The sequence below is a fragment of the Lipotes vexillifer genome, unplaced genomic scaffold (assembly GCF_000442215.2).
Source record: "Lipotes vexillifer unplaced genomic scaffold, Lipotes_vexillifer_v1.1 scaffold749, whole genome shotgun sequence".
NCBI lineage: Eukaryota > Metazoa > Chordata > Mammalia > Artiodactyla > Lipotidae > Lipotes > Lipotes vexillifer.
The window spans coordinates 988,597-1,012,020 of NW_006782834.1; the positions used below are offsets into that span (position 1 = coordinate 988,597).

The window sequence follows — 23,424 nt, forward strand, 5'->3', positions numbered from 1 at the left end:
CTCTAGTCCTATGAATAGGTCTTAGTCTTTTGGTGAGTCTGAGTTGGTATCCTCCCTCCCCACACACTAGATGGGGCTGGAGTGGGATAAGAGAAATATTGGGTTGGTTAGGCTTTGGTAAAACCCCACTTGGTTGTACTCTGGTAAAATGGTTTCCCTTGTGGGCAGAATTGGTTAAGGAGAACATTACTTTCCCTCTCCCCTAACAGAAGCACAGGGGGGTTTTTCTCCAGTCTTTATAGTGAGAACCCAGTAGGACCCCGGGGAGTAAAATGCAGCAAAGTGTGGGGCCCTGCTTGTGTTCAGGACAGCAGTTTGCCCTGTGACCTCAGTTGTGGAGGTGGGAGTGACGACTTCCAGTCTCTTTACACATCAGACCAGAAGCCAAAGTACTGTTCTCTCTTTCTAGAGCTCCAATTCAACGTATATTAAGATTTCTTGTTCTAACTCCCATGTTTTTATTGTCTCATATTTTACATTTTCTTGATGCTCAGTGATGCATTCTGGGTAATTTCCTTGAATATAGTTTTCCTGTTCACTTATTTTATTTTTAGCTGTATGTCATCTACTGCCAAACTCACTCATGTTTTTTTCCCCTAGTACTTTATTGAATTATAATTACATACAGTAAAATACCCAAATACTTAAGTATGCTGCTTGACTAATTTTGACAAAAGTAACTGCCTAACTCAAGATGTAGAACATTTCCATCAACCCAGGAAGTTTCTTTTTCCCACTTTCAAGTCAGTTGGAAGCTACTAACCAGATTTTCACCATAGTTGTACTATTTTACACTTTCACCAGCAACTTCTAAGAGTTCCAGGTACTTCACATTCTTTCTAACCACTTTGTTGGTCATTGCATTTTAATTTTAGCTGTTCTGATTGGTGTGTGTTGCATTAAAGTTTTTTTTTTCACATCTTTATTGGAGTACAGCCGCTTTACAATGGTGTGTTAGTTTCTGCTTTATAACAAGGTGAATCAGTTATACATATACATATGTCCCCATATCTCTTCCCTCTTGCGTCTCCCTCCCTCCACCCTCCCTTTCCCACCCATGCAGGCGGTCACAAAGCACTGAGCTGATCTCCCTGTGCTATGTGGCTGCTTCCCACTAGCTATCTGCCTTACGTTTGGTAGTGTATATATGTCCATGCCTCTCTCTCACTTTGTCACAGCTTACCCTTCCCCCTCCACATATCCTCAAGTCCATTCTCTAGTAGGTCTGTGTCTTTATTCCTGTCTTACTGCTAGGTTCTTCATGACATTTTTTTCCCCTTAAATTCCATATATATGTGTTAGTATACGGTATTTGTCTTTCTCTTTCTGACTTACTTCACTCTGTATGACAGACTCTAGGTCCATCCACCTCATTACAAATAGCTCAATTTTGTTTCTTTTTATGGCTGAGTAATAGTCTATTGTATATATGTGCCACATCTTCTTTATCCATTCATCCGATGATGGACACTTAGGTTGTTTCCATCTCCGGGCTATTGTAAATAGAGCTGCAATGAACATTTTGGTACATGACTCTTTCTGAATTATGGTTTTCTCAGGGTATATGCCCAGTAGTGGGATTGCTGGGTCATATGGTAGTTCTATTTGTAGTTTTTTAAGGAACCTCCATACTGTTCTCCATAGTGGCTGAACCAATTCACATTCCCACCAGCAGTGCAAGAGTGTTCCCTTTTCTCCACACCCTCTCCAGCATTTATTGTTTCTAGATTTTTTGATGATGGCCATTCTGACTGGTGTGAGATGATATCTCATTGTAGTTTTGATTTGCATTTCTCTAATGATTAATGATGTTGAGCATTCTTTCATGTGTTTGTTGGCAGTCTGTATATCTTCTTTGGAGAAATGTCTATTTAGGTCTTCTGCCCATTTTTGGATTGGGTTGTTTATTTTTTTGTTATTGAGCTGCATGAGCTGCTTGTAAATTTTGGAAATTAATCCTTTGTCAGTTTCTTCATTTGCAAATATTTTCTCCCATTCTGAGGGTTTTCTTTAGTCTTGTTTATGGTTTCCTTTGCTGTGCAAAAGCTTTGCAGTTTCATTAGGTCCCATTTGTTTAGTTTTGTTATTTCCATTTCTCTAGGAGGTGGGTCAAAAAGGATCTTGCTCTGACTTATGTCATAGAGTGTTCTGCCTATGTTTTCCACTAAGAGTTCTATAGTATCTGGCCTTACATTTAGGTCTTTAATCCATTTTGAGTTTATTTTTGTATATGGTATTAGGGAGTGTTCTAATTTCATTCTTTTACATACAGCTGTCCAGTTTTCCCAGCACCACTTACTGAAGAGGCTGTCTTTTTTCCATTGTATATTCTTGCCTCCTTTATCAAAAATAAGGTGACCATATGTGCATGGGTTTATCTCTGGGCTTTCTATCCTTTTCATTGATCTATATTTCTGTTTTTGTGCCAGTACCATACTGTCTTAATTACTGTAGCTTTGTAGTACTGTCTGAAGCCCAGGAGCCTGATTTCTCCAGCTCCATTTTTCTTTCTCAAGATTGCTTTGGCTATTCGGGATCTTTTGTGTTTCCATACAAATTGTGAAATTTTTTGTTCTAGTTCTGTGAAAAATGCCAGTGGTAGTTTGACAGGGATTGCACTGAATCTGTAGATTGCCTTGGGTAGTATAGTCATTTTCACAATGTTGATTCTTCCAATCCAAGAACATGGTATATCTCTCCATCTGTTTGTTATCACCTTTAATTTCTTTCATCACTGTCTTATAGTTTTCTGCATACACACATGTCTTTTGCCTCTCTAGGTAGGTTTATTCGTAGGTATTTTATTCTTTTTGTTGCAGTAGTAAATGGGAGTGTTTCCTTAATTTCTCTTTCAGATTTTTCATCATTAGTGTATAGGAATGCAAGAGATTTCTGTGCATTAATTTTGTATCCTGCCACTTTACCAAATTCATTGATTAGCTCTAGTAGTTTTCTGATAGCATCTTTAGGATTCTCTATGTATAGTATCATGTCATCTGCAAACAGTGACAGCTTTTTCTTCTTTTGCAATTTGGATTCCTTTTATTTCCTTTTCTTCTGTGATTGCTGGGGCTAAAACTTCCAAAACTATGTTGAATAATGGTGAGAGTGGGCAACCTTGTCTTGTTCCTGATCTTAGTGGAAATGGTTTCAGTTTTTCACCATTGAGGACAATGTTGGCTGTGGGTTTGTCATATATGGCCTTTATTATGTTGAGGAAAGTTCCTTCTATGCCTACTTTCTGCAGGGTTTTTATCATAAATGGGTGTTGAATTTTGTCGAAAGCTTTCTCTGCATCTATTGAGATGATCATATGGTTTTTCTCCTTCAATTTGTTAATATGGTGTATCACGTTGATTGATTCGCGTATACTGAAGAATCCTTGCATTCCTGGAATAAACTCCACTTGATCATGGTGTATGATCCTTTTAATGTGCTGTTGGATTCTGTTTGCTAGTATTTTGTTGAGGATTTTTGCATCTATGTTCATCAGTGATATTGGCCTGTAGTTTTCTTTCTTTGTGACATCCTTGTCTGGTTTTGGTATCAAGGTGATGGTGGCCTCGTAGAATGAGTTTGGGAGTGTTCCTCCCTCTGCTATATTTTGGAAGAGTTTGAGAAGAATAGGTGTTAGCTCTTCTCTAAATGTTTGATAGAATTCGCCTGTGAAGCCATCTGGTCCTGGGCTTTTGTTTGTTGGAAGATTTTTAATCACAGTTTCAATTTCAGTGTTTGTGATTGGTCTGTTCATATTTTCTATTTCTTCCTGATTCAGTCTTGGCAGTTTGTGCATTTCTAAGAATTTGTCCATTTCTTCCAGATTGTCCATTTTATTGGCATAGAGTTGCTTGTAGTAATCCCTCATGATTTTTTTTATTTCTGCAGTGTCAGTTGTTACTTCTCCTTTTTCATTTCTGATTCTATTGATTTGAGTCTTCTCCCTTTTTTTCTTGATGAGTCTGGCTAATGGTTTATCAATTTTGTTTATCTTCTCAAAGAACCAGCTTTTAGTTTTATTGATCTTTGCTATCGTTTCCTTCATTTCTTTTTCATTTATTTCTGATCTGATTTTTATTATTTCTTTCCTTCTGCTATCTTTGGGGTTTTTTTGTTCTTCTTACTCTAATTGCTTTAGGTGTAAGGTTAGGTTGTTTATTCGAGATGTTTCCTGTTTCTTAAGGTAGGATTGAATTGCTATAAATTTCCCTCTTAGAACTGCTTTTGCTGCATCCCATAGGTTTTGGGTCGTCATGTCTCCATTGTCTCTAGGTATTTTTTGATTTCCTCTTTGATTTCTTCAGTGATCACTTCGTTATTAAGTAGTGTATTGTTTAGCCTCCATGTGTTTGTATTTTTTACAGATATTTTCCTGTAATTGATATCTAGTCTCATAGCGTTGTGGTCGGAAAAGATACTTGATACAATTTCAGTTGTTCTTAAATTTACCAAGGCTTGATTTGTGACCCTAGATATGATCTATCCTGGAGAATGTTCCATGAACACTTGAGAAAAAAGTGTATTCTGTTGTTCTTGAATGGAATGTCCTATAAATATCAATTAAGTCCATCTTGTTTAATGTATCATGTAAAGCTTGTGTTTCCTTATTTATTTTCATTTGGATGATCTGTCCATTGGTAAAAGTGGGGTGTTAAAGTCCCCTACTATGAATTTGTTACTGTCGATTTCCTCTTTGAGAGCTCTTAGCAGTTGCCTTATGTATTGAGGTGCTCCTATGTTGGGTGCATAAATATTTACAATTATTATATCTTTTTCTTGGATCGATCCCTTAATCATTATGTAGTGTCCTTCTTTGTCTCTTCTAATAGTCTTGATTTTAAAGTCTATTTGATATGAGAATTGCTACTCCACCTTTCTTTTGGTTTCCATTTGCATGGAATATCTTTTTCCATCCCCTTACTTTCAGTCTGTATGTGTCTCTAGGTCTGAAGTGGGTCTCTTGTAGACATCATATATATGGGTCTTGTTTTTGTATCCATTCAGCCAATCTGTGTCTTTTGGTGGGAGCATTTAGTCCATTTACATTTAAGGTAATTATTGATACGTATGTTCCTATTACCATTTTCTTAATTGTTTTGGGTTTATTATTGTAGGTCTTTTCCTTCTCTCGTGTTTCTTGCCTGGAGAAGTTCCTTTAGCATTTGTTGTAAAGCTGGTTTGGTGGTGCTGAACTCTCTCACCTTTTGCTTGTCTGTAAAGGTTCTAATTTCTCCATCAAATATGAATGAGATGCTTGCTGGGTAGAGTAATCTTGGTTGCAGGTTTTTCTCCTTCATCACTTTAAATATGTCCTTCTAGTCCCTTCTGGCTTGCAGAGTTTCTGCTGAAAGATCAGCTGTTAACCTTATGGGGATTCCCTTGTGTGTTATTTGTTGTTTTTTCCTTGCTGCTTTAATATGTTTTCTTTGTATTTCATATTTGACAGTTTGATTAATATGTGCCTTGGCGTATTTCTCATTGGATTTATCCTGTATGGGACTCTGTGCTTCCTGGACTTGATTAACTATTTCCTTTCCCGTATTAGGGAAGTTTTCAACTATAATCTCTTCAAATATTTTCTCAGTCCCTTTCTTTTTCTCTTTTTCTTCTGGAAACCCTATATTTCGAATGTTTGTGCGTTTAATGTTGTCCCAGAGGTCTCTGAGACTGTCTTCAGTTCTTTTCATTCTTTTTTCTTTATTCTGCTCTGCAGTAGTTATTTCCACTATTTTATCTTCCAGGTCACTTATCCGTTCTTCTGCCTCAGTTATTCTGCTATTGATCCCATCTAGAGTATTTTTAATTTCATTTTTTGTGTTGTTCATCGTTTTTTGTTTCATCTTTAGTTCTAGGTCCTTGTTAAATGTTTCTTGCATTTTCCGTATTCTATTTCCAAGATTTTGGATCATCTTTACTCTCATTATTCTGAATTCTTTTTCAGGTAGACTGGCTATTTCCTCTTCATTTGTTAGGTCTGGTGAATTTTTATCTTGCTCCTTCATCTGCTGTGTGTTTTTCTGTCTTCTCATTTTGCTTATCTTACTGTGTTTGAGGTCTCCTTTTTGCAGGCTGCAGGTTCATAGTTCCCGTTGTTTTTGGTGTCTGTCCCCAGTGGCTAAGGTTGGTTCAGTGCGTTGTGTAGGCTTCCTGGTGGAGGGCACTAGTGCCTGTGTTCTGGTAGATGAGGCTGGATCTTGTCTTTCTGGTGGGCATGTCCACGTCTGGTGGTGTGTTTTGGGTTGTCTGTGGACTTATTATGATTTTAGGCAGCCTCTCTGCTAATGGGTGGGGTTGTGTTCCTGTCTTGTTTGGCATAGGGTGTGCAGCACTGTAGCTTGCTGGTCGTTGAGTGAAGCTGGGTTCTGGTGTTGAGATGGAGATCATGGGGAGATTTTCACTGTTTGATATTATGTGGATGAGGGAGGTCTCTTGTGGACCAGTGTCCTGAAGTTGGCTCTCCCACCTCAGAGGCATAGCACTGACTCCTGGCTGTAGCACCAAGAGCTTTTCATCCACACCGCTCAGAATAAAAGGGAGAAAAAGTAGAAAGAAAGAATTAGTAGAAGAAAGAAAGAAAAGAAAAGAAAAGGAAAGAAAGACAGAAGATAAAGTAAAATAAAATAAAGTAAGATAAAATATAATAAAGTTAGTAAAATAAAAAATAATTATTAAGAAAAAATTTTTTAAAAAAAGAGAAAATACGGACGGATAGAACCCTAGGACAGATGGTGGAAGCAAAGCTATAGAGACAAAATCTCACACAGAAGCATACACATACACACTCACAAAAACAGGAAAAGGGGAGAAAATCATAAATCTTGCTCTCAAAGTCTACCTCCTCAATTTGGGATGACTTATCTAAAGTAGGGAAGGAAGGAAAGAAAGAAAGAAGATAAAGTAAAATAAAATAAAGTAAGATAAAATATAATAAAGTTATTAAAATAAAAAATAATTATGAAGAAAAAAATTTAAAAAAAACGGGTGGATAGAACCCTAGGACAAATGGTAGAAGCAAAGCTATACAGACAAAATCTGACACAGAAGCATACACATACACACTTTCAAAAAGAGGCAAAGGGGAAAAAATCATAAATCTTGCTGTCAAAGTCCACCTCCTCAATTTGCGATGATTCGTTGTCTATTCATGTATTCCACGGATGCAGGGTACATAAAGTTGTTTGTGGAGCTTTAATCCGCTGCTTCTGAGGCTGCTGGGAGAGATTTCCCTTTCTCTTCTTTGTACTCACAGCTCCCAGGGTCTCAGCTTTGGATTTGGACCCACCTCTGCGTGTGGGTTGCCAGAGGGCGTCTGTTCTTCGCTCAGACAGGACGGGGTTGAAGGAGCAGCTGCTTCAGGGGCTCTGGCTCACTCAGGCCGGTGGGGGGTGGAGGGAGGGGCACGGAGTGCGGGGCGAGCCAGCGGCGGCAGAGCCCGGCGTGACGTTGCACCAGCCTGAGGCGTGCCGTTCATTCTCCCCAGGAAGTTGTCCCTGGATCCCGGGACCCTGGCAGTGGCGGGCTGCACAGGAGTCCGAGAAGGAGGGTGTGGATAGTGACCTGTGCTCGCACACAGGCTTCTTGGTGGCAGCAGCAGCAGCCTTAGCCTCTCATGCCCGTCTCTGGGGTCTGCACTATTTTAGCCGCGGCTCGCGCCCGTCTCTGGAGCTCCTTTAAGCAGCGCCCTTAATCCCCTCTCCTCGTGCACCAGGAAACAAAAGGGAAGAAAAAGTCTCTTGCCTCTTTGGCAGGTCCAGACTTTTCCGCACTCCCTCCCGGCCAGCCGTGGTGCACTAACCCTCTTCCTGCTGTGTTCACCAGTCCTCTCCCTGCGCTCCGACCTCTCTGGGCTGGTGAGTGCCGGTTGGCACCGATACTCTGTGCGGGAATCTGTCTGCTTTGCCCTCCACACCCCTGTTGCTGTGCTTCCCCCCTCAGCCACCTGCAATCTCCGCCCGCGAAGGGTCTTCTGTGTGGAAACCTTTCGTCCTTCACGGCTCCCTCCCAGTGGTGCAGGTCCTGTCCCTATCCCTTTGTCTCTGTTTATTCTTTTTTCTTTTGCCGTACCCAGGTACGTGGATAGTTTCTTGCCTTTTGGGAGGTCTGAGGTCTTCTGCCAGTGTTCAGTAGGTGTTCTGTAGGAGTTGTTCCTCGTGTAGATGTATTTCTGGTGTATCTGTGGGGAGGAAGGTGATCTCCGCATCTTACTCTTCCACCATCCTCCCGTCTTCCTCCAAAGATTTTGTTTTAATATTTTGAAACTTCATTTCTTAAAGGTCTTTAATTTTTGTTTTTTCAAATCTGTTTGCTAGACTATTTTTGCATGCTTGTCTTAATAAATACCACCTTTATTTCTTAAGAGAATATATAGACTGTTAACAGTAGTTTGTTTTTTGAAAGTTGATAAATCTGTACTCTCTGTTTTTAGATACCCCTGATCACTGTCATAAAAAAATTCTTATTTCCCTCTACATTTCATTAACTCATGTTGGTAATGATAGGTTTTCTTTTCACTTGAAATACCTTCCTTTTCTCCATGTGTAGTGTAAATATTCTAACTAGGAAGACCCTTGTTTTTAATCACTCGTTCTTTCGCATACAAGGCTGTTTTTTCTTCCAGTTAGGGTATTATCTTCAAAGATAAATGTAGAACCTATGGGTTACTTAAGGGTGCCAAGTTTTGATATTACTTCAGTACTGACCAAGATTAATATGTGTGTGTGTGTGTGTATGTATGTATGTATGTATGTGATTTTGACACACCCAAATTACAGGTATACAGTATAAACTGATATCTGGAAAGAAATAATTCTTTTGAAGTTGCTCAACAAAGAGTATTTAGTTCCTGTGATTTCTTTAAATTTATGTAACAGATTAAGTTCAGTAAAATTCACTTTAGAAAATTAGTATTTTGTTTTACAGTATATATTTGTTGTGTCTTCCAATTGTAACTCTTACAGATTTTATTTTTCTCTTTGTCTTTAGGCAATCCTTTATCACAGGATATTCTCAATTTATACCAGGACCCAGATGGAACCCGAAAGCTACTGAACTTCATGCTTGACAATCTTGCAGGTAAATATTAATGACAAAGCAGTAAACTACAGATATTACCGTTAGCTAATAGATCACATGTTGCTTAAGAGCTTCTGATATTTTTTTTTAGTTGTTGTTATTATTATTTTAAAAAATTTTTTATTGGAGGCGTCTGACCATTGTTTTATAACTGCTTGTAGGATTGAAGTTCCTGGCATTAGTATATTCCATGGTAATGGGACATTCTTCTTTCCACGTACTGAGTGCTTTATGTTAGGATCGTTAGTTACATTATCTTATTGAATCTTTTTAGGAACCTAGGAGGTAGGAATTTTTACTGGCATTATACAGATGCAAATTCTGAGATTCAGAGAATAAAGTAATTTACCTAAGTACACAGCTGATTAATGCCAGAGCTGTGAACTCAAGATTGTCTTGCTCTTAATCACAAAGATACATAGTTATCAATTGTTTGAATTTGATGCAGAATGTTTGGAACCCACATATTGTGAACATTTTTCATGAATGAAATGACTTGTTTGATTCACTACACATCTGTGGAAATTTTGAAAGCAAGATTTTAATTAAGAACACCAGATTTATCTGATCAAAATAGTGGAATTCCAAATGAAAAATTTTTCATGTAAGAAAGCTATTAAGTATTTGACTTAAAACTTGTTTGTTTGTTTAAACTCTCAAAATATAGTTAAAAGAATGGAGATGCTACTAAATACAGATATTTTTCTTGGAATAATGCCTTTCTAAAATACAGAATCTTAAAACAGAGCTAGAGAAATCTAGATCCCAATAGAGACCATCATCACAATATTTTGGCTGTACTCTTTTTAATTGTATTATAGAAGATACCCACCTACATACAAAATTAAAAAATCATAAGATTTACAATAAGGTGAAATCAAATTAATGTTATTTAAAAGTTTTTTGGTTGATTGATGAGAGAGAGATAACAAACTTATTAGAGAAGTCCTTTTAGTAAGAAATTAAGAATATGTGGCTGTTAAGTTGTATACAAAGCATGTGTATGTTATTTCCTTCTTGTTTAAAAATTAAGTATCTCTTGTCTCTATGGATATAGCCTCGTGTGTGTTATTTCCTTCTTGTTTAAAAATTAAGTATCTCGTTTCTATGGATATAGCCTCGTGTGTGTTATTTCCTTCTTGTTTAAAAATTAAGTATCTCGTTTCTATGGATATAGCCTGTTGACCCAGCCATATGGCATGTGTGGTGTGTGTGTGTGTAATTTTTAAGGAGTTTTTCATGTGTTTTAGATATAAGCTGTTTGTTGATACATATGTTGCAAATACCTTTTCTGGTGCTCTTGTTGCTTTTTCACTCTCTTAATTTGTCTCTTGATGAACAGAAAAAATTTAACATTCTCTGCTTTATTGATCTTTCTAGTGTGGTACTGCTTTTGTGTTCTCTTTAAGAATTTTTCTCTACCTCAAGCTCATGAATGTACTCTCCTATGTTAGTATCTAAAAACTCCATGTTTTACTTAGAGCTATAGTCTTCCCAGAATTGAGTTTGTGTAACACAGGAGTCAGTTTTTCCATGTGTGTATTAAATTAACCCTTAGCCATTTATTGAAAAGACTGTCCTTTCATTACTGTTTTTTTGTGCCATCTTTGTTATGAATCATCAGTGTTTTTATGGTATTTCTAGATTCTCTAATTTTTGTTCTCTTCCTCTAGTCTTTATGGCAGTATAACATTGTTGTTAATTTTGGCAGTTTTATAAAATGTTTTGAGATACAGTAGAGTAAGTCTTCCCTCTTGATTTGATTATAAAGTCTTGGCTAGTTTTGGCCCCATGCTTCTTTTGCCTTGTATTTTCATTAAAATTGCTAAAAACAGCTTTTCAAATTTCTCCCCTCACCCAAGTGTAGGGATTTTGATTGGGGATACAGTTGACTCTTGAACAACACAGGTTTGAACTGCATGGGTCCACTTATACGCAGACTTTTTTTTCAAAAATAGGATCTATAGGATCCATGTTTGGTTCAATCTGTGGATGTGGAGACATGGATATGAAGGGCTGACTGTAAGGTTATATGCAAATTTTTGACTGTACAGGAGTCAGGGCCCCTAACCCCTGTATTGTTCAAGGGTCAACTGTAGATTGCTTTGGAAAGAATTGACATGTTTACAACACTGGGTTTTCTAATCTAACAGTGTAGAATATTCTTTTATTTATTGTGCCTTCTCTGATTTATCTCATTATTCAGTTTTAGGTTTCTGTGTATTGGTCTTGTGCGTTTTTTATTACATTTATGCTAGGTATTGACTTTTTTGATGCTTTTATAGTCTTTTTGAAAATAAATAGTATCTTAATGGATATTGCTGATTTGTGGAGTGCAATTGAGTTTTGTATACTTCTTGGTATTCCCACCTTGCTGAACACTTGCTAAATATGTATTCAACCACTTTGCTCAATTCTTTTTAATCCTAATGCATTTTAATGTCAATTTATGCAAGCATATCATCTGTAAATTCTTTTAATATTATTTTTCTAATTCTTATATCTTTTTCTTTATTGCACTTGCTAAGACCACCAGTAAACTGCTAACTAAAAGTGGTGATAATGGGTATCATTGTCTAATTTCATAATTTATTAGCTTTTAATAATTTATGATTAAGTACGATGTTCACTGTAGTTTTTGTTTGTTTCTTCTTGCGGTACGCGGGCCTCTCACTGTTGTGGCTTCTCCCGTTGCGGAGCACAGGCTCCGGACACGCAGGCTCAGCGGCCATGGTTCATGGGCCCAGCCGCTCCGTGGCATGTGGGATCCTCGTGGAACGGCGCACGAACCTGCGCCCCCTGCAACGGCAGGTGGACTCTCAACCACTGCGCCACCAAGGAAGCCCAATCACTGTAGTTTTTATATTGATAGTTTAATCAGATTAAGGATTTTCTTCTATTCCTAGTTTGCTAAGAGAGTCTGTTATTTTTTTATTTTTTATTTTTTTTGCGGTATGCGGGCCTCTCACTGTTGTGGCCTCTCCCGTTGCGGAGCACAGGCTCTGGATGTGCAGGCTCAGCGGCCATGGCTCACGGGCCCAGCCGCTCCGTGGCATGTGGGATCTTCCCGGACCAGGGCACGAACCCGTGTCCCCTGCATCTGCAGGCGGACTCTCAACCACTGCGCCACCAGGGAAGCCCTGTTATTTTTTAATATGAATAAATATTGAGTTTTATCAGATGCTTTTTTTCTATTAAGATGAGTATAAAATTTTTATCCTTTATTCTGTTAATTTGGTAATTGCATTGATGGTTTTTCATATTACCACCTTTGTATTCCTGGAATAAGCCCAAGTAACTTGTAATATATTATTATTCTTTTTATATATCCCTGTTTCTATTTGCTGATATTTTACTTAGGATTTTTTGCATGTGTGTTTGAGCGAGACTGGCCAGTAATTTTTCTTGTCTAGTTTTTTTTTTTTTTTTTTTTTTTTTCCTTGCGTTATGCGGGCCTCTCACTGTTGTGGCCTCTCCCATTTGCGGAGCACAGGCTCCGGACGCGCAGGCTCAGCGGCCATGGCTCACGGGCCCAGCCGCTCCGCGGCACGTGGGATCCTCCCGAAACGGGGCACGAACCCGCGTCTCCTGCATCGGCAGGCGGACTCTCAAGCACTGCGCCACCAGGGAAGCCCTCTTGTCAAGTTTTAATATAAAGGTTATGTTGGCCTCAGTAAAGTTTTGGGGGATTATTTTCTCATTTTCTGTTATTTAGAAGAGTGTATTTAAGATTGGTATTCTTAAATATTTCGTAGAATACATTTGAGCCTGGGGTTCCTTTGTAGGTAGTTTCAATTACTGATTTAATTTCTTTAATAACTATAATACTTGTCTGATTTTCCATTTCTCTTTTTATCAGTTTCTGAAACTTTTTTTGGGTAATTTGAATATTTTATCTAATTTTTCAAATTTATTGGCATACAGTTGTTCAGAATATCTTTTTATGAGGTTTTAATGTCCATTTAATGTATTGTGATATCTCTTTTCCATTCCAGATACTAGTTGTTTGTGTTGCCTCTATTTATTTCATGAATAGTCTTGTCCAGGGATTTATCAATATTTTCTTTGAAGAAAAGAACCAATTTTTAGCTTTTTTGGTCATCTTTATCATACTTTTTTTTCACTATCAGTAATTTCTTATCTTTATTTTTTCTTTCAGCTTTCTTTGGGTTTCATTTGCTATTTTCTTTCTAACTTCTTATAACACCTAAATCTTTCATTTTTAGATATTTTTTCCTCTGATGTATTCATTAATAAATCTCCCTCTAAACATGACTTTTAGCTGTATCCTTCAAGTTTTAATTTGTATAATTTTCATTATCATTCAGTTCAGCATATTTCTCCAAGCACTCATTTCTTCTTTGACTGATGAGTCATTTAGAAGTTTGTTTTTTTATTTTTAGGGGAGTTTTTCTAGTTTTCTTTGTCATTGATTCCTAGCTTAATTCCATTGTGGTCAAGGAACGTACTCTGATTTAAATTCTAAAAATATGTTACATATTAGCCAGCTCATGCTTAATTACTTTTTATAAATGTTAAATATGTATTTTAAAAGAATGTGAATTCTATAGTTGTTTGGTACAGCATCATATGTATATTAAAGTTTGCTAATTTGAATGTTATATATACTTAGTGATTACTTTGTTTTTATTCCTTACTAATAGAGCTATGTTAAAATATCCCACTTTGATTACAGATTTGTTTATTTCTTCTTGTAGTTCTTACAACTTTTAATTATATATATTGAGGATATATTTTCATGTGTTTCATTTTTCTGGTTATTTGAAGCTTTTATCATTATGCTATTCTTATTACTTTCATATTAATATAGCTACATGTCAAAATATAGCTGCGTGAGTTCTGTTTTGATTAGAATTTGCACTGTATATCTTTTTCTGTTTTTTCTATGTTAAACTTTTTTGTATCCCTGTATCTCAGTAGTTTCTTCCGTCTTCTTACTTCGGGTTTATTTTGTTCTTTTTCTTGTTTGAAGTAACAATTTAGGTTGTCGATTTGAAATCTTTTCTCATTTTCAATGTAAGGATGTAGCAGAACTACTTTAGCTGTATTCCATACATTTTGATATGTTGTATTTTCATTTTCATTCTGTCCAGTGTATTTAAAAAAAAATTTCCTCTGAGTCTTCCTCTTTGACTCATGGATTATTTAGAAATATGTTACTTAATTTCCTGTTGTCTGTTACTAACTTTTTGTTTGATTCCAGTTTGGGACCAGTTGGGAAACATTCTGTATTATTTCAGTTCTTTTAAATTTCTTGAGGTTTGTTTTATTGTCTATCTTGGTGAATGTTCCATGAGTGCTTGAAAAAAGTATATATTTTGTGGTTTGTTGGGTGGAGTATTCTTCACATGCAAATTAGATCATGCCGGTTGCTGGTGGTATTTAATTCCTCTATATTTTTTGTAACTTTCTATCTAGTAGTCTTACCAGATGTTATAGTGCTGAAATTGCCAACCATAGTTGTGGATTTGTCTGTTTCTCCTTTCAGCTTAGTCAGTCTTTGCCTCATGTATTTTGAAGTGGTGTTGTTTATGTATACATATTTAGGATTGCTACATCTTCTTGATGAATTGATCTTTTTATCATTGTGTAATAACCTCCCTTGTTCCTAGTATCTTTTTTTCTCTTAAGTCTACTTTATCTGATGTTAACATAACCATTCTGCTTTTTTTTGGTTTGTTTAATGTTTACATACGCTTAGATTCAGCTTCACTATGTATATGTGAAGTGAATTTCTTGTATTAGTGTACAGTTGACTTATATGTCATGATTTTTATCTACTCTGCCAAGATTCCACTCATTTAATTTGTGTATTTATTAGACCATGTACATTTAAAATAATTATTGATATGTAGAACTTGAATCAGCCATTTTGATACTTGTAATCTGTTTGTTTCCTTTGTTTCTCCTTCATTTATCTGTTCTTGGTTTCTTGTGGGTTACTTAACGTTTTTTTAGGATTCCATATTATTTTATTTATGCTGTTTTAGAGTATATTGTCTTGTATAGTTTTCTTAGTCGTAACTTTAGATATCACAATCAATATACATACGTAGCACAGTCTATTGATAATGGTGTCTTATCACTTTAAGTGAATTATTGATGCCCTACTTCCATTTGTGTCCCTTCACCCTCTCCACTTTTTCATTTTTTAAATTTTTATTTATTTATTTATTTATGGCTGTGTTGTGTCTTCGTTTCTGTGCATGGGCTTCCTCTAGTTGTGGCAAGCGGGGGCCACTCTTCATCGCGGTGTGCGGGCCTCTCACTGTCGCGGCCTCTGTTGTTGTGGAGCACAGGCTCCAGACACACAGGCTCAGTAATTTTGGCTCACGGGCCCAGTTGCATGTGGGATCCTCCCAGACCAGGGCTCGAACCCGTGTCCCCTGCATTGGCAGGCAGATTCTCAACCACTGCGCCACCATGGAAGCCCCCCACCCTCCCACTTTTAAATTATTATTGTCCTTAGTATTTCCTCTACCTGTACTAAGTACCACACAGGCGTTACAATTTTTGTTTCAGCCGTCAGATACGATTTAAGAAGCTTATGCAGAGAAGGTTAATCTGTTATATTTATCCTTAATATTAGTCATTCTCTGTTCCTTCCATTTTGATGTTCCATTTCTTCTGTTACGTTCTTTCTGTTTAGAGAGCTTCCTCTAGTCATTCTATAAGGGCTGGTCTGCTAGCAACAAAGTCTTGTAGTTTTCCTTTGATAACGTGTTTATTTTTCCTTGATTTATGAAGGAAAGTTCTGCTGGGTACAGAATTTGAGGTTGACAGTTCTTTTCTTTTAGCACTTTATCACCTCCTCTGGCACCATGGTTTTAGAAAAGAAACGTATTGTTCCCGTTTAGGTAATGTGTCATATCTCTGAGGTTTTTGTCTTTAATTTTTAGCAGTTTCATTATGATGTGGTTTGGTGTGGCTTACTTTGGTTTTATTGTTTGAAGTTTGCACATCTTCTTAAACTTGTAGATTTATGTTGTTTATTAAATTTGAGAGTTTTTAGTCATTATCTCTTAGAATACTTTTAAGTCTATGTTGTCTTTCTGAACTCTGATGATATGAATCTTAGATCTTCTGTTATAGTCCCACAGGTTTCTCAAGCTCTGTTCATTTTCTTTTTTCAGTTTTCTTTTTATTGTTCCTATTGAGTAAATTCTCTTGATTTGTTCTCAAATTCAATCATTTTATCTTTGGTTATCATTATTATTGTGCCCTTCCACTTCTTTCCTTGGGTTTTCTGTTTTTTCAGTTTTCAAGAGAATTTGTAATTACTTTTTGTAGCAGCTCTATGATAGCTGCTCTAAAATTTCTGTCAGATAATTTCAACATCTGAATCATCTCTGTGTTGTTGTCTGTTGGTAGTCTTTTCTCACTTAAGTTGTGATTTTCCTGGTCTTTGGTATGACCAGTGATTTTCAGTTGTGCCCTGGATGGTTTGAATATTCTGTTAGGAGATTCATGACCTTTTAAAAACCTCAACAGCAGGCAGCCAATTTAGGTTTAGCATGTGGGTTCTGTTGGTCCTCCCAGGCTCAGCTGGCACCTTCTCTGTGGGGAGACCAGGCCCAGTGCTGCCAGCCACTGGGAGGTGTGGGAAATCAGAACTTTCCTTGCATGTCTCGCCACCCTGGGTCTATTCCTGGTGGCTTCAGGGCTGTCTCGCACTTAGTGTGGCATGTGTGGGAGATAAAAATGGGAGAATTGTTTTTATCACATTATAGGTATGATGCTGAAAGACATATTAAGATGTCAGCTGCTGTTCTTCTCTTCATAATGAGAATAGACTTATCTTCAATTTTGATCCAAATCCTTGTGCTGTGTCTAGGACCATATAGATTTATCTATTAAACAGTCTTTATCTGATTTGATAGTTGGCCCATATAACTCTGTATTCCTCTCCTTTGTCATATCATCGGTTATGCAATTTTATCTTTGAAAAAAGTCAATTTTAAGTATGTGCCACACATGAATATATTATTCTCCTTGTAAGAAATACTTAAATTCCGGTTAAGACTAGATTTTCCTTGGACCACTACCTTTAATTTCAGTCCCCTCTGTGTAAGTAAACACACTTGTAAGTTGGGTGTGTATCCTTGTAGACTTGTCTGTAGAGATTACATATAAAAATTATACCAGTAGAAGTTTTATGGTATTACTTTGCATGTGTGTTTTAAATTTTTTCTAATAAAATATATCCTATTATTATAATGTATCTTATTATTTAATTAAAATGTATCTTATATATTTTTCTACTTTTTTCTCACTCAACAGTATTTCTTATATACCTTTCCACTTTAGCACACATGTATCTTTTTTCTTTTAAACTGTAGCATAGACTTCTGTGAAATGGATAATAACCATTTACCATTGCTTTTGCTATTACAAACAGTGGCATAATGAATATCTATTTGAATGCTGCTTTAAGCAGATAGGGCTGATCCCAAGAAATAGAATTGCTGGGTCACAGGGACATGAATGTTTTAAATTTTAAAAGATGATGCCAGTTTGTCCTCCCAGATAGCTGTACCAATTTGTATTCACACCAGTTGTACATGCAAGTATCTGTTTCTTATCCCTTTCACCAACCCTGATGTTAGTAAACTTAAAAATTTTTTTTGTCAATTTGGATAAAGACGTGCTATCTCATTTTTTAATGTTTCCTGGTTACTGGTGAGATAGAGTATCTTTTCCTATGTTTTTGTTCTTTGGTTGTTGTTGGGGAATATTATACGTTTTACTTACACTGATATATTGTGCTGTATCAGTTAAGATATGGGAAGCGTCAGAATGTTGACATCACCTTACTTGTCTTATTTTGATATTTTTTGTGCTTTCTGAATTTTTAACTATTTGCTAACAAGGATCCTAGCAGCTAAAAATTTCCTTGTTTACTCTTCATTATATTTATATAATGAGCTTTCCACTTTTTGAGATAGTTGCCAAGATTCTGGCATGGCACTCCTAGCAGGCATGATTATTTTCCAGGATTCAGTGTGTTGAACCAGCTGGATGGTTTGTTTGTCATCTTATGATGACCTTCATATGGACTGTGCAAAATAACGTTCATTTCACTTTGTGAAAAGCATGGCTGCTAAAACAGGCATCCTTTAGGTAGACTTCAGAACATCAAAATGATTAGTAAAGTGAAACTTTTTTAAAGGTCTTGGATACTGTGGTCAAAATTTCTATGGCTGGATGATGATGGAGTGTTTTTGTTTTAAAGGAATACATTTCTTATCCACTGATTCCCTGGGTAAATCTGCAAACTCTAATCAGATTGTTCTGTAACTGCAAATGTGTTTAAAAGGGAGAAGAAAAAGAGGAAGTTAAATCTTAATTTAGTAATTTTCTTTCATCTGATAGTTCGGTAACATTTAGTTCCATAGTATTGACAATCATATCTGAGCAGTTAATGTTTAACCAGTGCCTTCCTTTTTTCTGTATAATGTAGCTCTAATCTCTTGCTTTGTATTGACATTATGAGAGAAAGAGTAAAATTAGGAAATGAAAGCTCTGTTAGAAAATTCAGTAATTTTTATTATGCATGCATATTTGTTTTTTTTTATTTTAAAACTATTTGGATATTTTGTTCATCAGTGTGTTGAAACTTCACATAGCTTTGATTTACCAGCTGGGAACAAGGCTGGGTCAACACAATTTATATGTGTAATTAAGACATAACACCTTACTTAAGTTTTTGTTTTTGTTTTTTTAGCATCTTTATTGGAGTATAATTGCTTTACAATGTTGTGTTAGTTTCTGGTGTATAACAAAGTGAATCAGCTATATGTGTACATATATCCCCACGTCCCCTCCCTTTTGCGTCTCCCTCCCACCCTCCCTATCCCACCCCTCTAGGTGGTCACAAAGCACCCAGCTGATCTCCCTGTGCTATGCAGCTGCTTCCCACTAGCTATCTATTTTACATTTGGTAGTGTATACATGTCAGTGCTACTCTCTCATTTCGTCCCAGCTTACCCTTCCCCCTCCCCGTGTCCTCAACTGCATTCTCTGTGTCTGCGTCTTTATTCCTGTCCTGCCTTTAGACACTATAAAACTCTTAGAGGAAAACATAGGCAGAGCACTCTGTGACATAAATCGCAGCAAGATCCTTTTTGACCCACCTCCTGGGGAAATGGAAATAAAAATAAAAATAAACAAATGGGACCTAATGAAACTTAAAAGCTTTTGTACAGCAAAGGAAACCATAAATAAGAGGAAAAGATAACCCTCAGAATGGGAAAAAATATCTGCAAACAAGCAACTGACAAAGGATTAATCTCCAAAATATACAAGCAGCTCATGCAGCTCAATAACAAAAAAACAAACAACCCAATCCAAAAATGGGCAGAAGACCTAAATAGACATTTCTCCAAAGAAGATACACAGATTGCCAACGAACACATGAAAGGATGCTCAACATCACTAGTCATTAGAGAAATGCAACTCAAAACTACAATGAGGTATCACCTCACAGCAGTCAGAATGGCCATCATCAGAAAATCTACAAACAGTAAATTCTGGAGAGGGTGTGGAGAAAAGGGAACCCTCTTGCACTGTTGGTGGATGTAAATTGATACAGCCTCTATGGAGAACAGTATGGAGGTTCCTTAAAAAACTAAAAACAGAACTACCATATAACCCAGCAATGCCACTACTGGGCATATACCCTGAGAAAACCATAATTCAAAGAGTCATGTACCAAAATGTTCACTGCAGCACTATTTACAATAACCAGGACATGGAAGCAACCTTACTTAAGGTTTTAAATAGGTACTTTTTTATAAATACTGTGTAAGTATAAATGCCATTACTGAGTTTCCTCATGTTCTTTTTGGATATTAGTTACGTGTTTTATGCAGAACTCTTCGTCAACTTCCTTCAGCTTCTAAATCTTCATTATATTTCAGTACTATATTTTTAAGTCAGTTTGTGAGGCATTATAGCTGAAGAGAAGACAGAAGCTGATTTGACATTACAAAGCAAATGATATTGATTTTAGAAAGACATGAAAATATGTTTAAAAGAATATATATTTTTTCCAGTTCATCCAGAGCAGCTTCCTCCGAGGCCATGGATTACATTAAAAGAACGAGACCAAATTCTGCCATCAGGTAAAGAGTTTTTCTTATTCTTCCTTGACTTTTTTCAGATATACTTGAAATGCCATTTGGGCTTTGTGATAAAATTGACAGGCCTTCATTTTACCTCCCCTGAGTAGATGCGTTTAAAAATACTGATCAATAGCCTTAAAAGTCTACCCTAAGTCTTATGTACAGGGATCTCGTACCTTTCACAATGATGCAGCTCTTGGTTTTAAAATTAGTTCTTGTAATAGAGCTTTCCAAGTGGCATCTTCACATAGGGTTTGGTGATTTAAGAAAAATGAGTAGTAATGAATTTTCTTCTGAAAACTTTTAAACTACATAGATACCTTATCTTTCTTGAGTGGGTAGGCTGATAACGCTTGTAGAAGGATAATTTAGACTGAGTTCAATTTACTGTATTGGAAACAAAATATGATACCAGGCCAAGGGTATAGAAATGATATAGTGTGAAGATTTGAGCAGTTTAATTATATGATTTAGCATTTCTAGAACTGCAGTAATGTAGGAAATATAAACCTTTATCTTTTGGTGCAGACCAATGATGATTTGACATTTATAGGGCTTCTTACTGCTTATTAGACATTTTATGATTGGGAATTCTGCTTAAAATAAGTTGTTACGAATTAATATTCTTCTTAATCACAAGTGATAGTTTTCATGATACCTAATTTTGTTTTAAAAATGAAAATTTTACTGTTTTAATATGAAGGTAAACCAATCACTGAATACTGATACTTAATTTTAAAGAGTGAACCACAGAATTTATTATGTACTTTTACAACAATATAAAGCCTGTCTTTTTTTTTTTAATATAAGGTAAGAAGTGGAAGGATTCAGAAAAAATCATTTGCTTAGGTATCGGGAGATGTGTGAAGTGTAACGTGTTCATGGTTCTATTTATATTTTAATAACACTGAGAAATATTATCATATCAGTACATTTCTGTATCTTCTAGAGGTAATAATTTTAAAAGCACCACACTCTGGAGCCATAGTATCAGCCTGTTCTAAGAGGTACTGTATCAGTGTTATCAAGAATAACACTTCTGTTATCAGGATTCACATTGATGGTCTGAGTAACACGAATACCTCAGTTTTTCTACAAAGCCTTAATTAAGTTAGGCAGATTTATTTTATGTTTCGCCTTCCTTCATGTGTAATTAATTGTTCCCTTTCTGGTATTAAAATGATATTAAAAACACCATTTTCTAGTTCTTCAAAGTAATCCCTTTCTGAGCACGAGTTAACATAATCTTGAAGATCTTTCCTAATATCACATACCTTCATTTCCATTAAGAAGAGGAACAACAGAAACAAGTTTTCATTAGTTGTTGAATTCTCAAGTAATGTGTTCTTGGGTTTTCCTTTTTGAAAAACCACTATGGATTTTTCTTGGGATGTCTGACTTCTGTGACTAGAATCAGTGCTACAAAAAAAAAAAAAAAGATATTAAAAATGCCTGTTACTTCTGATGCATAGGGAGATGTGTATAATAACGAACAATGGTTAAGGGTGATTTATAGCCACAAAACTGTGATGGTAATTAAACTATGTAAGAATTAATCCCAGATAGTGAAAAGAGGTACCGGTATACAAAATGGCCACCAGTCAGATTTCCAGGGGACCGTTGAACTAAGTTTCTCTTAATACCTTTCCCATCATCTGACTTTGAATCAACTTCAATCAAGTGTTACTTCATTCTTGGATTCCTCACCTTTTATTAAGTACTTGATTCTCAACTGTGTCTTCCCACTATAATCATCTGGGAAGCTGCTTAAAAATATTAATACCCAAATCCTAATATACTAACTTAATTAGTCTGGAGTAGGGTGCTGAGTATCAGCATTTTTTTAAAAAAGTTCTACAAACTGATTCTAATGGACAGCCAGGATAGAGAATTAATGATAAAAATCAGGGCTTTTCAAACTGTTGTGCATGTGCATATGAATCACCTGGGGATTTTGTTAAATTGCAGGTTCCAATTCATTAAGTCTTTGTGAAGGCAGAAATTCTTCGGTACTGAGTTCCTAGGTGATAACTGATGCTGCTGGTACTTAGAGCACATTTTTGAGTAGCAGGGATACAAGCTGCGTTTTCCTATTAGTTTGCTTGTAGTCCTTTTATAGGCATTTTAAAATGAGAATTTAGTTTTAGAAATGAACATCTGATTTGGTAAAAAAGGATTCTCTGATGACTGAACTTTGTTAGTCCATATTCTTCTGACTTAGAGCAGTGAGAGCAGTAAGAGGCCCAAAAAAGTATTAAGTATGGATATTTTGTTAATACAAGTTAATGAAATTAGAGCCTTTTAACGGGAAAAATTAAAATTTACTTTTATTTCATTTATAGAGAAAAGTTTTACTCAGTAAATTATGTGCAAAAAAATGGCATTCTGATTTAAAAGTTGAATTTTTATTAAAATATTCTAAAAAATCACAAATATGAAGTATTAGTCTAATTCTGGTAAACGAACTTTGATGTGATGGATTCCAGTGAAGTTTTATAGGTATGGTTTAATGGAATCTTGCCCAAGGCATTTCACGATGATGATATTTGGGGTACGTTTGTGTGGCATGTGTGCTTGTGTAGGTGTATATGTAATATTGCTTTAGAATACATTGCCTAATTTTCTCCCTTTTGTCTGTTGTTTTTTTCTCCCACTTCTTAGCATCATTCACGGTTATGTGTTACAATGTGTTATGTGATAAATACGCCACCCGGCAGCTATACGGCTATTGCCCATCCTGGGCATTAAACTGGGAATACAGGAAAAAGGGAATTATGGAAGAAATTGTTAACTGTGACGCAGATATCATTAGTCTTCAGGTAACACTATAGAAATTAAATTGTCTTTAACTTAAAGGTGAACCTAAAAATTATAGAAGATCTTACTTTTGGGAGAGTTCCTGTTTTCGAAGGAAAACCCAAAGCAATTATTTTCTCTCCTCTTAAAAAAAAAGGGCAATTTTAATAAGTACCTCAGATATTTCTACAACTTCTAGAGAAGTTGGAAATTTTGAAAAAATATAAAGAATAATGGAGGGGCCTTCTCTGGTGGCGCAGTGGTTGAGAGTCCGCCTGCTGATGCAGGGGACACGGGTTCGTGCCCTGGTCCGGGAAGATCCCACATGCCGCGGAGCGGCTGGGTCCATGAGCCATGGCCACTGAGCCTGCACGTCCGGAGCCTGTGCTCCACAACGAGAGAGGCCACAACAGTG

At 36.3% G+C, this 23,424-nt stretch overlaps 1 protein-coding gene across 1 annotated transcript in view; it reads left to right on the plus strand.

The window, feature by feature from the left end:
• Positions 1–23,424, plus strand: part of CNOT6L (CCR4-NOT transcription complex subunit 6 like) — a 119,886-nt gene that overhangs the window by 66,843 nt on the left and 29,619 nt on the right. The window contains exons 5-7 of the mRNA XM_007455410.1: positions 8,980–9,069; positions 20,145–20,213; positions 22,875–23,032. Coding sequence (XP_007455472.1) covers positions 8,980–9,069; positions 20,145–20,213; positions 22,875–23,032 — 317 coding nt within the window. The remainder of the gene's footprint in view (positions 1–8,979; positions 9,070–20,144; positions 20,214–22,874; positions 23,033–23,424) is intronic.